The sequence below is a fragment of the Nymphaea colorata genome, chromosome 2, assembly GCF_008831285.2.
Source record: "Nymphaea colorata isolate Beijing-Zhang1983 chromosome 2, ASM883128v2, whole genome shotgun sequence".
NCBI lineage: Eukaryota > Viridiplantae > Streptophyta > Magnoliopsida > Nymphaeales > Nymphaeaceae > Nymphaea > Nymphaea colorata.
In genome coordinates this window covers 29,794,418-29,809,008 of record NC_045139.1, presented here as the reverse complement: position 1 = coordinate 29,809,008, position 14,591 = coordinate 29,794,418, and the positions used below count along the sequence as shown (strand labels likewise).

At 38.7% G+C, this 14,591-nt stretch overlaps 1 protein-coding gene across 1 annotated transcript; it reads right to left on the bottom strand.

The window, feature by feature from the left end:
- Positions 1-386: 386 nt before the first annotated feature.
- On the bottom strand, positions 387-2,986 carry LOC116248967 (homeobox-leucine zipper protein ATHB-13). The gene is made up of 3 exons (XM_031622031.2): positions 2,624-2,986; positions 1,919-2,295; positions 387-996 (listed from the first exon to the last, which is right to left on the bottom strand). Exons 1-3 carry the CDS (start codon positions 2,778-2,780, stop codon positions 622-624), a joined length of 909 nt encoding a protein of 302 aa, XP_031477891.1. The 5' UTR covers positions 2,781-2,986; the 3' UTR covers positions 387-621.
- Positions 2,987-14,591: the final 11,605 nt, after the last annotated feature.

Sequence of the window (14,591 nt, the reverse complement as noted above, 5' to 3'; positions counted from 1 at the left end):
TAAGCAGACAGGATCATTTATATCATGTAATCTTATTCAACTAATTCACCAAAAGAAGAGTCACAAGTTTCACGAGCGGCAGATACTTATGCATGTGTAAGAGAGAGAGGGAGGACAGTTGTACAAGAGACTGTTGCAGAGTGATGATATATGTGGGGTACGCTCTGAGTTGTTTGGTCGTTCATTGGAGTTTCCACTTTTATGGAAAATGCATTGGGGATCTTAACTCCACTGGATTGGTTTAACAGTCAACAGATGATTGAAATACTTATTTTCTTCTAGTATTCTCTCTCTCTCTCTCTCTCTCTCCATCTTTCTTCTGCAAGAAAACATTGGAGGGATCCCTTTGGCTAGCTACCCAGTTGACTGAATCAATCCTACCGACGTCACAAAACTAAAGCTGAAGCATTTGATTCAGAAGAGAAGCATACCATCTTCACCTTTTTCTGCTTTTCTTCAAGTCCTACCTGGAAGCAATTGAAAATCGAGAATGTTTTTTTTTTTCTCTATACACCAACTAGACATGAATACAGCAGACCAGAATAAGTGGAGAAGAAGAAGAAGAAGAAGAGGGAAAGGCAAAAAGAAGGAATAGGGGAGTCGCAGTTTGCGAGGATGCACTCAGTGAAAGCTGCGTGGGAAGTGATCAGTCCACGGCCAGAAGCCAGAGTGATCATCCATTGTGCAGAACATGTTGCAGAAGGGTTCCTCCTGGACTGCATTTTCGTCGGCGGCAGCGGCGCCGGCTCCGGCCATGAATTTCTGGTTTGGAAGCTCCGATCTTGAGGGTCCCTGAAGGAACTGCACGACGTTTCCCGGCCTCATTGGAGGGTAAACGGGTCTCAAGGCGTGTGAAGTTATTGGGCTGTCCACTGCTGCCTTGGATATGTCCAAGTTGAGGTCGGAGCTGTTCTCGCTCTTGATGCTGCACGACCCTTCTGTCTCCTTATTCAGATTGATGGGCTCTGCGTCTCTGTTCTTCTTCAGCACCATGATCTGCCAATGCAATCAATCCTCCAATTGATAATCCATGAATGGTAGAAGAAACTTTCACAGAGTTGCTCTCAATGGCTCTTTTTCTTTTGTTATCGTGATATTCCCATGCATTATAAGAAAATGAAGGTGATCACAGAAAAGTAAAGAGATTCAGTACAATTTCAATCTGACTCCTCTTGGACATCACTATGAGAACGCGAATTGCATCGACTACTACTCAAAGGAATAAGATAACCCTTGATCTGCTTCACATTATTGAGCCATATCCCTATAAAAATATACTGAAGTATTTCAAGAGAAGAATGACGTTAGGCTTGTTGACCTTATCTTTAGTGCATTTACTTTTGCACCCCATTATTCCAGATACCTACAAATTTAAGGTGTGAAGCAAAAGAAAATCAATTCCCTCATCATATTTCTTATTGAAATTTTCCCAACACAAACCCTCGACGAGTCGAGAAACTTTTGCAATAGTTGACTCGATTCAGTGCGCTTGTGCCTGTTCCTTAATTTCTAAATCAAAGAACTAAAAAGAAAAACGAAAAAACCGATTATGTTTAATTTGTTCTGACCTGAGAAGGGCGTCGATGATCTTCATCTAACTTATATGGAGATGCGTCTCTTAATTTGCAAAAACCCACTAAATTTGGATCTTACAGGCGACAATCAGATCCGATCAGAACCCCCACGTTATGGTTTCTAAAATAGGACCAACAGTGCAGATCATGTTGCACTCCCAACGTCAGACGAACTACAGAATTAATTTGAAAGAGCAGAAATGAGTCTATCTATCTATACATAATTTATTTATATTTATATTTATCTTTATGCACATGCTGGAACGCGAATAGACGAAGCATTTGGTGATTGGATGTAGTTGATTAAGAACATATGAAAATTTCATGGGGATTGATCAGATGACCTCAGATTGGAGCTTCTTGTTTTGGGCTTGGAGGAGATCATTATCGGCCTTGACTGCTTCATACTGCTTCTTGAGGAGATCATAGTCCTTCTCCAGCTGCTTCGTCTTCCACCTAGCCCTCCTGTTCTGGAACCATATGGCGATCTGCCTCGGCTGCAAGCCTAAAGCCCTGGCCAGCTGCATTTTCCTCTCCGGCTCAAGCTTATTTCCCAACTCGAAGTTCCTCTCCAGAGTCTTCACCTGCTCCATGTTGAGCCGCTTCTTCTTCTCCCCCGTTTGGGAGCAATCGTCTGACAGATCGTCTTCTCCGTTCATCTCCTCACACAACTCCAGCCCTGAAAAGGACATGGATCTCTTCCCCAGGAACGACGCCACACCTGCACCGCATGCCCACATCGCAGAAGCTCGAGATTATTAATTAAAACAGACGTCAGGGAAATGATCAAACACGATATCCAATTCCAGACATCAAAGGAGCAAAAGATTCAAAGCAAGATGAGCCGAATGATCCACATGGGGGACCAAAAAAAAAAAAAGACCGCAGAAAATTCACATAACGAACAACTGGACAGAAGAGCATCGAACTCGAGGAAATTAAAATTAAGCAGCTTAATGTCCACCGCGCAGGTATCCGATCTAGGAAAACTCCAGTTTCTGTAAACAAGCACAGAAAAAGAAGAGATTCGAGTGAGCTGCGATAATGACCATGGAAATCTTGGGGAGTGCATGTGGGCATGAGCTGGGAGAGATTGGTGGGAGGATGGTGGTCGTGATCTTCGTGGGAGGACGGCTGCTGTGGCGGCTGAGGCGGCGCCGGCGGCGGAGGCCCTTGAAGCATGAAATTGGAAGGAAAGAATGCCATCGCCGGTGCAACTCATGGCTGATCAGGCTTCATCCCATCAGAATTTTGGTTCACTCGAGAGGCCTCAGAAGGTTGGGGAGGAGAGGGATCAGGTGGGAGAGATGTTGGAAACCAATAATTAGATCAGCATGGAAGTGTGGTGAAGAAAAGGAGAGCGGCCGAGAGAGACTGCAGCCGATTAAAGCTGATTGGAGGAAAAAGCGTTTGGAGTATATAAGAGAGAGATAGAAATAGTTCAGGGGTCCTTTTAGATTGACATGCGGTTAATGAGGGAGGGGAGTGGAGTGGAGTCTCCTTTTTTTTCCTTTTCCCTACACTGAATGGGATGAGTGAGGTGAGAAGGGCAGCGTCCTTTTCTTCCCTTTTGGAAATGAACTGGAAGAATGGGTTCCTGATCCAACTTATTCAAAAACCAAATAAAATATCAGAAGAAAGAGAGAGAACGGCTATATATATATATATTTATATATTAATTTCAACTAGTCTCTAGCTACAATTAATTTTTGTTGCATAATGCAAGAGAGAGAGAGAGAGGGAGCTGTAGAGAGAGAAAGCGAGGATTTGCTCTGTGGTAACTGATTATAGACAGCAAATGATATTCACTTCAGGTTGTTTTATGGGTAATATGAGAGAGAGAGAGAGAGGCATAGAGAGAGAAAGAGAAGTTTAGTGAGAGAGAGAGAAAGGGAATCTGTGGGATGGGTCCTATAGGTGCAGAAGCTGCCACCTTACCCGCCTACAGGGATCATGCACCTGCAGGCTCCGCTTCATCCCCATTCATCTCTCTAGTTTCTCTCTCCCTCTCACATTCTGCAGAGTACTACCACTCCTCCCGAAAGAGACCTCAGGAACCATCGGATAAAAAATATGACCATAAAACTATCTTTGTATTGATGACGATTCTAAAAATACAATTTAAATAATATAAAATAAATTCAACTTAAATATATATATATATATATATTAAAAAATAAGATTTTGCACAATGGAGAGGTTCATGTCCGTGTTTCGTCGACGGTGGGTCCCACGGCGCTGGGCACATGAAAATGGGCGTCACGTCCCATCTGATCTCCATCTCCATCTCCATCTTCCCCCCTCCGCAGACACTGCCCTCTGTGTGAAAGCTGCCCTTCATCGGCCCCCCCGGGTTTCTTTTCTTCACTCCTCACCTCATTCAATTTCACACCATTTCCCCAGATCACCTTGTTCCCATCTCTTTCTATCTCTATCACCGCCACTTATAAACATATATATAATGTTTTGAACTACTTTAACAGCCATGTTTGGTAATTCATTTAATCGTTCAAAATATTTAAAAACAACAGAACTGAAAAACGAAATAGTAAATAGATTGAGCTTTATAAGATGAGTTTCAATGAATATGAATGCATAGATTTCATGATATTCCTAGGCGTCATTATATACAGAAGTTCAGTAAAACGAATCCTTCTTCCGGCCTCCACTCCTCCTTAAGGTGGAGATTATTATGGTTGTGTTTGAGGGAAAAACTGGTATCTTCGTCAAGAAGAGACCGAACGAATTGGTTCAATTTTTAATAAAAACTAACTGAAGAAAAGTTGTCCAAATCAGTACCGTGGGAAGTCTTTAATTCAACAGAACATGTAGACTTTGTCTAATTTTACCTAAGGACGGTAAGAGTCAGCTCTATAGGGCAGTTGAAGAACTTTTCTATTGGTACAAAATCTCTAGGCATCCAATCCTTACGTGATTGAAGTACTCTTGACCTCCAATTCCGTTTCTTTGAAATACTGGCTTTGCCAGAGTCTCCAAATGTAGTAATTTACGTAACTAATCTTCTTTATAGAAATTGGTTGGTACGTGACTCTTAAGAAATCATCTTTGTTGTTGATTTTTCCTACATGCAAGACTCAGAGTAAAAAAAAAATGAAATATTTTAGTCATCTAACAGTAATTAACAACTTTTTATTCATCGATTTCTTTAAGCTTTTTAACTTGAAAATGTCAATGGCCAACATAATAATTCCTTATATGTCGCCACACACTTAATATATATATATATATATATATATATATATATATATATATATATATATATATATATATATATATATATATACAAACAGAAAAACCAGAGTCACCTAGCCATCTAACAAGTATGTTCAATCCAATATAATAGACAGTTGAAGAGAAAAAAGATGATGAACATTTTAGTAATCTAATATTATTAGTTGAAACTTTTTTTGTAGATCCAAAATTGACAAGTGAAGATCATGGTCCAGTATCGTTATCGTCATTTGACCAAGACTGAGAAGCAAATGAGCTTCAACTGTTTGCCCCCAAACACTTTATTCCTGTGTACTGACGTCTCTTTTTTTTCTTTGGCTTAGGGTTGACAGAAAAATTCTTGGCTCTATTCTCTTGGTGAAAGGTATGCTGCAATCCTAGTTGGACGTCAGAAACCCTCTCCATCCCCTCCCTTAACACAAACAACTTCACTCTCATCTCCTTTTCTCAAAACCATCCTTTAGTCCCAGAGATATCTTCCAATTCAAGCATTATATATATATATATATGTATATATATGTGTGTGAGAATTGGCTTATTTCTCCTTTGAAACGGCGGAATCAGCCAAAATGAGCCTTCATTGGCCCATTATTTAGTAAAATATTAATTTTTTATGTTTTCTTGAGTAAATGTATTATTTTTATAGACATCTTATACGTAACCTAATTTGATGCGATCGATACAAGCCAATTCTCTGCACCCTTTTGTAAAACTAATTTGTTTTTAATTCCACCATAAAACTTTTATTTATATGAGGGACTGTACAACAAGTTGAGCCAATTGGAGTACAAACTTAACTGAAAAATTGAGCTTACAAGTCGAGTTTGACTTACATGGACTCAACTTGATTGAACTTGAGTAAGCTCGTTCAATTTAGGGTTTTTTTTTTTGATAATTTTCAAACTTAAAAACCAAGGAATGGAAAGAGATAACGTCAAATGAGGAATTGGCAAACTAGCTTAAACAGGTCGAGCTTGAGTCGGGACCCTGTCTATCTATTTGAGGCTTCGAGCTGGAGCACCTTGTACAGCTCGAACTGAGATCAAGCCGACCAATATATGCTTCGAATTGAGTCTCGACTCAGTTCATGTACAGCCCTATTTATGTGCTATTTTCTAGTGCAATTCATTTGGTTAGATTAAAAATTTTCGAACTTAAGCTGTGTAGTTTTTAGTCTTTCAAAAGACAAACTTGTTCTTTCCTTGAAGTATTAAATCCAACAAAGTTGTGGACATTGATGAGAATCTCAAGGCGTGGTGATCAGCCAATTAATATGGAACATTTACCAACTGTTTCTCTAGCTCCTGTCATTGAGTCTAATGGCGCCCTAGGGTTCTCTTAGCATATGTAGCCTTAGAGTCATGATTGGTTGTGTTTGATTGTGGGGGGCAAGTCTTGGGAAGTGCAACAATTTATGCATTGGCTGGTTCCTCTACTCTTTGTAAAAAGCTCTTTTAAATTGATAAGGCATACAGACAATTACTTATGAGGGTATAACCCTTATGTGATTTTGGTTCTAGGAAATTTTAAAATATAAATTTAAGATCCTCATATGCCTCAAATTTAGATCTCAAGAACAGGGTTTGATCACTTAGATTTTAGATGCAAGAATGATGAATTTATGTTGTAACCCTTGTTTTCAAACAAAAGATTTGAAGCACTCCTTATAATATAGAAACTAAGATTCTCAAATCCCAAAATCTTAAGATCTTTCAAGAACCTTGGCATGGGCTTCAAGAACATGGGCTTGACTCCCTAGAAGAAGAAGAAGAAGAAAGTAATTAAATTGCTGACGACACGATTCGGCCGGTTGCTCCGGCTAGTTTCGGTCCGGCGCCCTAGCGGCGGAGGGCGGGCCCCACGCCCCACTCTGATTGTCTGTGTTTTTCCTTGTAGAAGCTGGAAAAAAGAGAGAGAAAAAATTGAATTAGTCTCCCACATGCAACTGGTGGCAATGAAAGGGATGGGTTTTTCAGTGGCTGGGAATATGACCATGTTCCTGAATGTTGCTCCCTTGAATAAACAATCCATTTTTCACCCTTAAATCCCTCTCCCTTTCACATGCTTCCCTACCAAATCTACAGTGGTACTCCCCCTCCATGGTGGCCACCCCATGTGCTCCTATGACATCACCACCATTGACAGTTTCTGTAAGTTGATATCTCTGCCCAGCCCATAGTCACGGATCTTAGATCTAAGCAGCCCCCACCCCACCCCACCCCACCCCTCCTCAAGGGTCAGTGGCCCTCTGCTATTTTGTCTTCCTGTGTTTGTCTCAGATATTATAACTTATAGTGATTTCTTTTGGGTGGTAGACCTATATATTTCAAAATATTTTAACAGAGAGAGAGATCTAGAGAGAGGCTGGCTTGTGATAAAGAGAAAGGTGAAAGGCTTATAAAAATGTGAAGTGGGGCACCAAAGAAGGGCCTCTGTAAGATAGTGCAATAAAAAAAGAATTGAAATGCCAAAAAAGAGATCCACCCACTTGGTAGAGAGTTATGCTTGATATCTTTGAAGGTGAGAAGAGATAAGGACTCAGGAGATATGGACTGAGTGTCAGTGGGTCTCTTTCTCTTGGCATAAACTGGTAAAAGGCTCTGATCTTAACTTTGGTTTGTCAATTGAGAGGTAAAAGTGCATATAGTATTCTCCTCTCATGGTCATTGCATATTTAACATGTAGAGGGTGGAGAAACCTTCTCATATAAATTGCCTATGTGAATATATGAGGTTAGGCTTCTTTTCTGGCGGTGGGTTGTTAACATCCTGCTCACCCGGTTACAGGGTTAAACTTAGATGGGAGTCACAAAAAAAAAAAAAAAAAATTCTAGGGCATCGATCGCTTATCGAACCCAAGCTAACTTTGAGGCTTTGATGCGAGGAATCAAGCACTGAATGTTCATCCTTCAGTGATTGGCCCCAGGTCCGAGTATTGACCGTGACTCTGATATCAACTACACGATCCACTCTAATCTTACTGGAATCATGGTTGTGCTTTGTTTGCACTACAAGAAGCTACAAATGAGAACAACCAATAGTAAAGCATCTATAGAAGTACATGAACCCCTGAAAAATTTTCAAGTTCCTCGATATAGAACTATATTGTTAAGTCATTTCACACATATTTGGTATGATCATTTTGAAATGTAAATTAAGAGGCCGACAACTGAGTTGTCTATCAAGACACTTTTCATAGAAGCTTGTCCAACACCAGATTTGTGATCCCCCCAAAAAAAAAAAGTTTGGTTGTAGGCACCTTTTTTACTATTTAAACTAACTGATTGTTTGTTTTACTTGTTTTGTTGAGATCATGCAGGCAGTATTTGCACATTTAGGTATGAATTCTTAGAAGTAAAAAATTATATAGTTCAGATCTGCTCAGCTTTTAGTAGAACACATGTTTTTTATGATTTACATAAATTTAATACATCTGATCTAACGAGTTTTCTAGTAAATGAAAGAGCGACAAACATGTCCACATTGGAACGCCAACTGGTCTGGCTCACTGGATCTGATCCTTGCAAATCAAATCTTGTCCAATTAACTTGAGATCCATCAGATACCAATTATCCAAAGTTGGATTTCCTCTCGGTCTGAAGTTGATTGGAACTCAAATTCAGAATCCCTTGCCTTGATCAACTTATTCCCCATCTGAAGGCCCCTCATTTCACAGTTAATTTCAGCAAAAGTATGGCCTGTCTCAGCAAATTCATGAACTTTAAGCTCCCTTTTCAGAAACAGAGGCAAATTTTTTTGACCCACTAGGATATATATACTTGTTTATTTTATCTAGGGTAAAAGTAAGATGAAGCAATGGGTATTTGTTATCACTGCAGTACGGGCAAACAGGAATTCACGGCTGTTTGGTAAGTTGGAGGACACAAAAGATCCTGTTTTGAATCCCAACGCGGCTATCGTCCAAAGAATACAATCATGTTTATCTTCTCAATGCAAGAATTGCCAGTGCATATCATCTTTTGACATTTATTAGAGGATCGCTCATGCCCATACGGCTTTCATATTCGAGAATTTCTTTTCCTTGTCCCACCTCTGCAGCCAGATTCGATTTTTATCTGTGGTGAAAAAAAAAAGAAAAAAGATTGGGGAAAGAGTAAATAAATTCAAATTCTGAGCCATTCAATTGCTTGCGCTTGTTTGTTTTTATGATGCCAAATTCGTTCTAAAACTTTGGTTTGTTGTCAAAAGGAAGTTAGATTGATGCTAAAATTAAGTTTCGCGTTAATACAATCAAACCAGGGTTTTAACGTTATTTTGGATTTTATTTAAACGTGCTGTAATTTGTCTGGAAAATCCTTAGGACGTGAGATCAAAGGGAATATCAAACTCATGTTGCATGAAATCCAATGTTTGAACAACAGCAGATCTCCGCGGCAGCCCAGTAGCGTAGATGTTTGATCAGTGGCAAAGTTAGAAAATTTAGGCGGAAGCAAGGACAAAGCAAGGATTTTTTCTTGTGGTGAGCCAAATGATCAAACCAACTTATCCGGGTTGGGCCAAACTAAACTCGAATCTAAAAAATACATTATGCAACTAAATTTTTTTAATTTTGTTAATATAATTTCTTTTTCACTTAACTGGGGTGGGCTACGGCCTAGGCGGGCACCCCCTCCCTCCGCCCCTGGGCAGAGGTAGAGGCGGAGCCACATATATCGACTGGTGTGGGCAACTTGGTCTCTTTATTTTCAAATGAATATTTTTAAATATTTGCTATGTTATGTACAAGAGTGTCCCATCCAAAAAAAATTTCTGGTTCCGCTTTTGGGTGGAGGTGGTATTAATTTAAGCATCATCTCATAAATTTAGAGTAAAGAGGCAACACTATATATACAAGAGCAAAAATTCAATCATGAAAATACAGATCAACTTTTATAGAGCTGATGTGAGCAACTGCCCCAAGCTGCCTAGCTACCACAACTGCCCCAAGCTGCCTAGCTACATGTGGCTCTGCCACCATCTCAGATTTTCTGTGCTTGTCAATTTCAATGGATTTGAGGTCCGATATGAGATCCGCAGTTAACAAACATGACCTTATGGAAGACTAACTCACTTGATGGCAGGCACAGAGCAAGAAATTTTTCATTAGGGGGTCGAATTAAAGTTTCTAAATTTTGATTAGGGTTGAAATATCATTTTTCAAATTTTTTTATATAAAACAAGTGAAATTTTTTAAAATTTACATACAAATTAAAAAAAAATTGAGGTGGGGCAACACCCAAGCGTGCCCTACCTTAGCTCTGCCCCTGCTTGATGGAACTTCTTAGGGTGCCGGCAAACTATGGGCACCAGTATTTCTCTATCTTTCTTGCCTCGTGGTCAGAATCCAAAGGGCAAGGCACAACCTTTAAAGGACTTTCACTAAATAGGTGGCTGGTCATGAGTTCAAACTTTTGTCGTCTCCTATACCCCGGACTAAAGTAATGCTTACCTAGGTAAGCACAATAGATTAATTATGTCTCTCACTGCAATAATTGTTTCTATTGGATAGGTGGAGTGTTCCGTCAAGATAAAGGTGCCCACGACCCACCCAAGCCCCTATGCAGCTTAGGACCCCAGATGCAGGGGAAATTTGGGGGGAGGGGGGCTTTAAGCCTCTTTTTCAAATAGTAGGTTGTTGATTCCTGAATGATTTTTATTGGAGAAAAGATAAAATGCATAAGAGCTTTAGATGCACATGCTGCTAGGGTTTGATTTTGAAATATTCTTAAAGCATATTACTAAAAATGTTTTTTTAAAAATTAGAGATCTTGTGTGATTATAATAAAAATAATCCTCTATCACATGAGTGCAGGCACAAGTGTGTCGATACATTAGTATTATGAACATTTTCTAAAAAACTTAGGTATGATAATATATATATATAGCTAGCAATACAAACGAGATTTTAAGTGAACAAGTATATACATCCATTGTTTATATTCATTAAATATAGATTGTCAAATAAAATATGCAAAAAATACAAAATATGAGTTAACTCAGCATGTAATTCGAGCTTCTCAACCAGTTTGGTTAAGATTGTTCAGATGGAAGTACATTAACAACCAAGTAAGTAGACCAAAATGAGTGTGCACCATCATAAGGCCGCACAAGTAGAGCAACCTGATCTTGAGTACTCGATCTTCGTGCTTTTTAGGTACCCACATCCCACAAGGGATCATTGTTCTATATATCCTTCAATTTGGGTTGCAAATTGACTGAATGTGGTTGAGGGTTTTGTCATTTTCTATTGTACTAGATCTAATTTTGACCCGACCTCTAATAATTTTATTTTTTATTTTTACTTGGGGAGAACTGCTTTTGACCTAAAAAAATCCTCTAATAATTTTGGCTGTCCCAATTAGTTCAGTGCATTGTTAGAAATTCGGCCCGTTTGCTTCCCTAGCTTCTTTCTTAAGCCCAAAACATTACGGCCTCTAATAATTTAGGAGTTGTTTGATGTACCCAAAATCATGAAATTTTAGAATCAAAAAGCTCATTTTTTAAGAAATTAGAATTATTAAAACCAACTGGGTGTTTTGTTTTCAGAATTAGGAAACTGTATGAAACCTCGAAGTTTGATTTTATTCCAGCTTGAGCAGGAATTATGATTCTAGAATTTTCATTCTTGAATCAAAATTCTAAACCATCAAAGCCCCCTTAAGAGGGTGTTTGATATATCCATGAAATTTTAGAATCAAAATGCTCATTTTTTAAGAAATTAGAATTATTAAACCAACTGGCTATTTTGTTTCTAGAATTAGGAAGCAACCTAAAACCTGAAATTTTGATTTTATTCTAGTTTGAGGAGGAATTATGATTCTAAAATTTTCATTCTTAAATCAAAATTCTAAACCATCAAAGCCCCCATAGGAAAGCATGCGTTAGTGAGCAACCAGATCTGTTTAAACAAGACTTCCATGACTAGTTACCAAATTAAAGAGAACTAATCGAAGGGAAGTCTAGAAATCTATTTGAATCAGCCAATTCAAATCTACTGGTTTTTTTTATAAATTATAGCATGCTTTTTTCTTTTCAAAGTCTCAGGGGCCCTCTCTCTCTCTCTCTCTCTCTCTCTCTCTCTCTCTCTCTCTCTATATATATATATATATATATATATATATATATATATATATATATATATATATATATATTGTGAGTGTGCATCCACATACGCGCGTGTGTTGACACATGTCAAGTGCTGTTTGGTGAATAAATCAAATCAATTTGGCACCCATCCATACAACACAGGTTTTCACATACATGCACATCTGAAGTCTGATTGCAACTGCAACTTTTTTCAGCTTGGCCGCAAATCGTCAGTGATCGTTATCTTCTTCTTCTTCTTCATTGGAACCACAATTTTATCGTTTCCAACTTGTGCTCTCATTTCCCAATATTTTTTTCCCATTAGTGACTAAAGCATGTCATTAGCATCCGTAGTGGCCAATATGATATGTCTTTGAAACCCTATAAAATATTTTCCATCATGTTGTCCCAGTGAAAAGAAATAGAGAAAAAAAGAAAGAAGAAAAGGTCCTTTTAATTAATCTTCAGTTTTCCTCTTATAGGTCTACGCATCTTCCGATCATAATAACTAGAATATTCAATTTCAAGCTATAAGGCAACCAGTTAGGTGGTTCATCTAACTTGAAAGGTGGTATGTTCAAAGCACCTGGCGGCACTATCTATATATTAAAACTATCGCCGATAAATTTTTTTGTCCAACTTTGCTTTTTGAAATTGGACCATGCAAATTAATTTAATTCCCGTGCTTACTATACTTTTATGTCAATGAAATGAAAGCGCTTTACTAGTTGACGTACATTGAACCCACACCAAGCACCGAAGCAGCTCTGAATCACCTAATTTCTAAACACAATTAAAAGGGGGAAATAGGATTTCGACTCTTGCGCGACCGGTGGAATTATATCTGGTGATCCAAAAAAAAAAAGACCAATGATCAAATCTATATGCATAAAAGGAAATAAAAAAAATTGTTGTCGATCACATTTTGAAATTAATCATAATCAACACTTCAAAACTCCAAAAAACTCAAGGGGGTATTTGGTTACTCCATATGTGAAATGAAATTCATAGATCTGATGCAGATTTGACTTGGCATGTTTTTGTATCTATAACAAAATTCATGGTTCATCAAATTATGGATTTTGGGTAACACTTAAGATCTTTTTTTACCCTTTTTATAAGATCGGAGGAGGGAGGGTCTGATCATAAATCTACATTTCTTAAATCATCATATCTTAAACCCTCATGAATTCATACCCTTTGTGAAGTCTTATTTAGAAAACAAAAAATTGTTATGCATATTCTCGCTTCTATATGAATTCATGAGGAAGACGACGGACATTTGAATATCCATGAAAGCCTGGTTTCGTGCAGCAAAGAAAGTGGAAATTGAAGATATATTTTGGCAGAATAAACTATGCTTAAATTCGATAATTCGATACTTCCAATACTTTTATATTTCCGTGTCAAGTATTTGGAAGGAGATAAAAAAGATTATTTGAGTGCCATAGATCTTAAATATATTCGTGTCTTTTAAGTATTACTTGTATTTACTTTTGGGGATATTTTCACTTTTCACGAGAAAATGAAGACGCGATAATATATTCACTGCCAAAACAGGTTACAGTTGGAGGAGGCAACGACCCAGCCAAGTCCGCACCCTCTTGTCCCGCCCCCGTCTATTTATACCCGCGCCCACGTTCCTGTGATCTTGTTCTTCTTGCCCGATAACGCTCGCTCCTTCAGATTTTCCCGGGAAACTCTGGAAAACCAGAAGCGGGAAAGAGGGGGGCCTCTCATGGCGGTGGAAAGATCTGAGGCCTCGCCAGGGCTTTGGAAACGAAGCACTGGCGTTTGATTGGATCCGATTGAGGAGGAGGAACTCGAACTCGTCGTCGTAAATGGATCCCACATCCAATCGCCGTTTGGCAAGCGAGTCCGTTTTTGCCTGGGCTGCGCCGCCTGCCTGTATTTCAGTCTGTACGTACCGAGAGCAGAACTCTTTCTTTGTTTCTGGTCTCCTTGTGAAGCTAAATGTGCTTTGACGATTTTGTCGTATTCTGTTGATTTGTTCCGTCGATTGCATAAGCCATGCGGTTTCTTATTTATTATGAACGTTTCTCTATTCTTGATGTGGATACGTGATAATGGAACTGCCTATCGTCTCTTGTTGCATCAAGCCTTTGTTAGGGTCTTTGACCGAAGGTAATGCTATAGTAGTCAGTTTATAAGTCGACACTTCTATGACACAGTAAGCATTGAATGGATCAACGTCTTTTCTAGTAGCTCTCCTCTCATAGAGAATGCTATAGTTACTCACTTCTAGACTATTAATGATCTTAGAACAGTGGGGTTCTGGAAGTTGCACGAATCGATTCATAAATCATAGTGGCGTAAGGTCTATCTGATTTTGGCAAGTTTAAGTAAGTTGAGCTAGCGACCGATAGTTAGTCTACAACGACACTTTTGTTTTTTTTATCAACATTTTTCATGTTACTGCATCTGCTGTGATTTTGTTCACGTTGCAGCCGAGTCGCAATCAGGCCTGCCGTATTTGCAGAAGATCCTCAAGTTTTCTTCTTTGTGTTTCTAAGTATGTTTGCTTGTTCTGAATAATTAGTTCTTCTGGTAAGAGAGGTGGCACACTTTTCTTTATAAATATCTGAACTAATGTTTATGAATTAACTTAACCCCCATCATATCATCATTTGTGATGATAGGCCATTAACATGTCTTAGTA

Bases quoted from the DNA above. Each gene is read 5' to 3' on its own strand.
- LOC116248967 (XM_031622031.2), bottom strand. From the start codon at position 2,780: ATGGCATTCTTTCCTTCCAATTTCATGCTTCAAGGGCCTCCGCCGCCG. The intron at 2,296-2,623 runs GTCATTATCGCA...CATGCGGTGCAG, and splicing joins CACTCCCCAAGATTTCCATG to GTGTGGCGTCGTTCCTGGGG. The intron at 997-1,918 runs GTCATCTGATCA...TTGCATTGGCAG, and splicing joins ACAAGAAGCTCCAATCTGAG to ATCATGGTGCTGAAGAAGAA.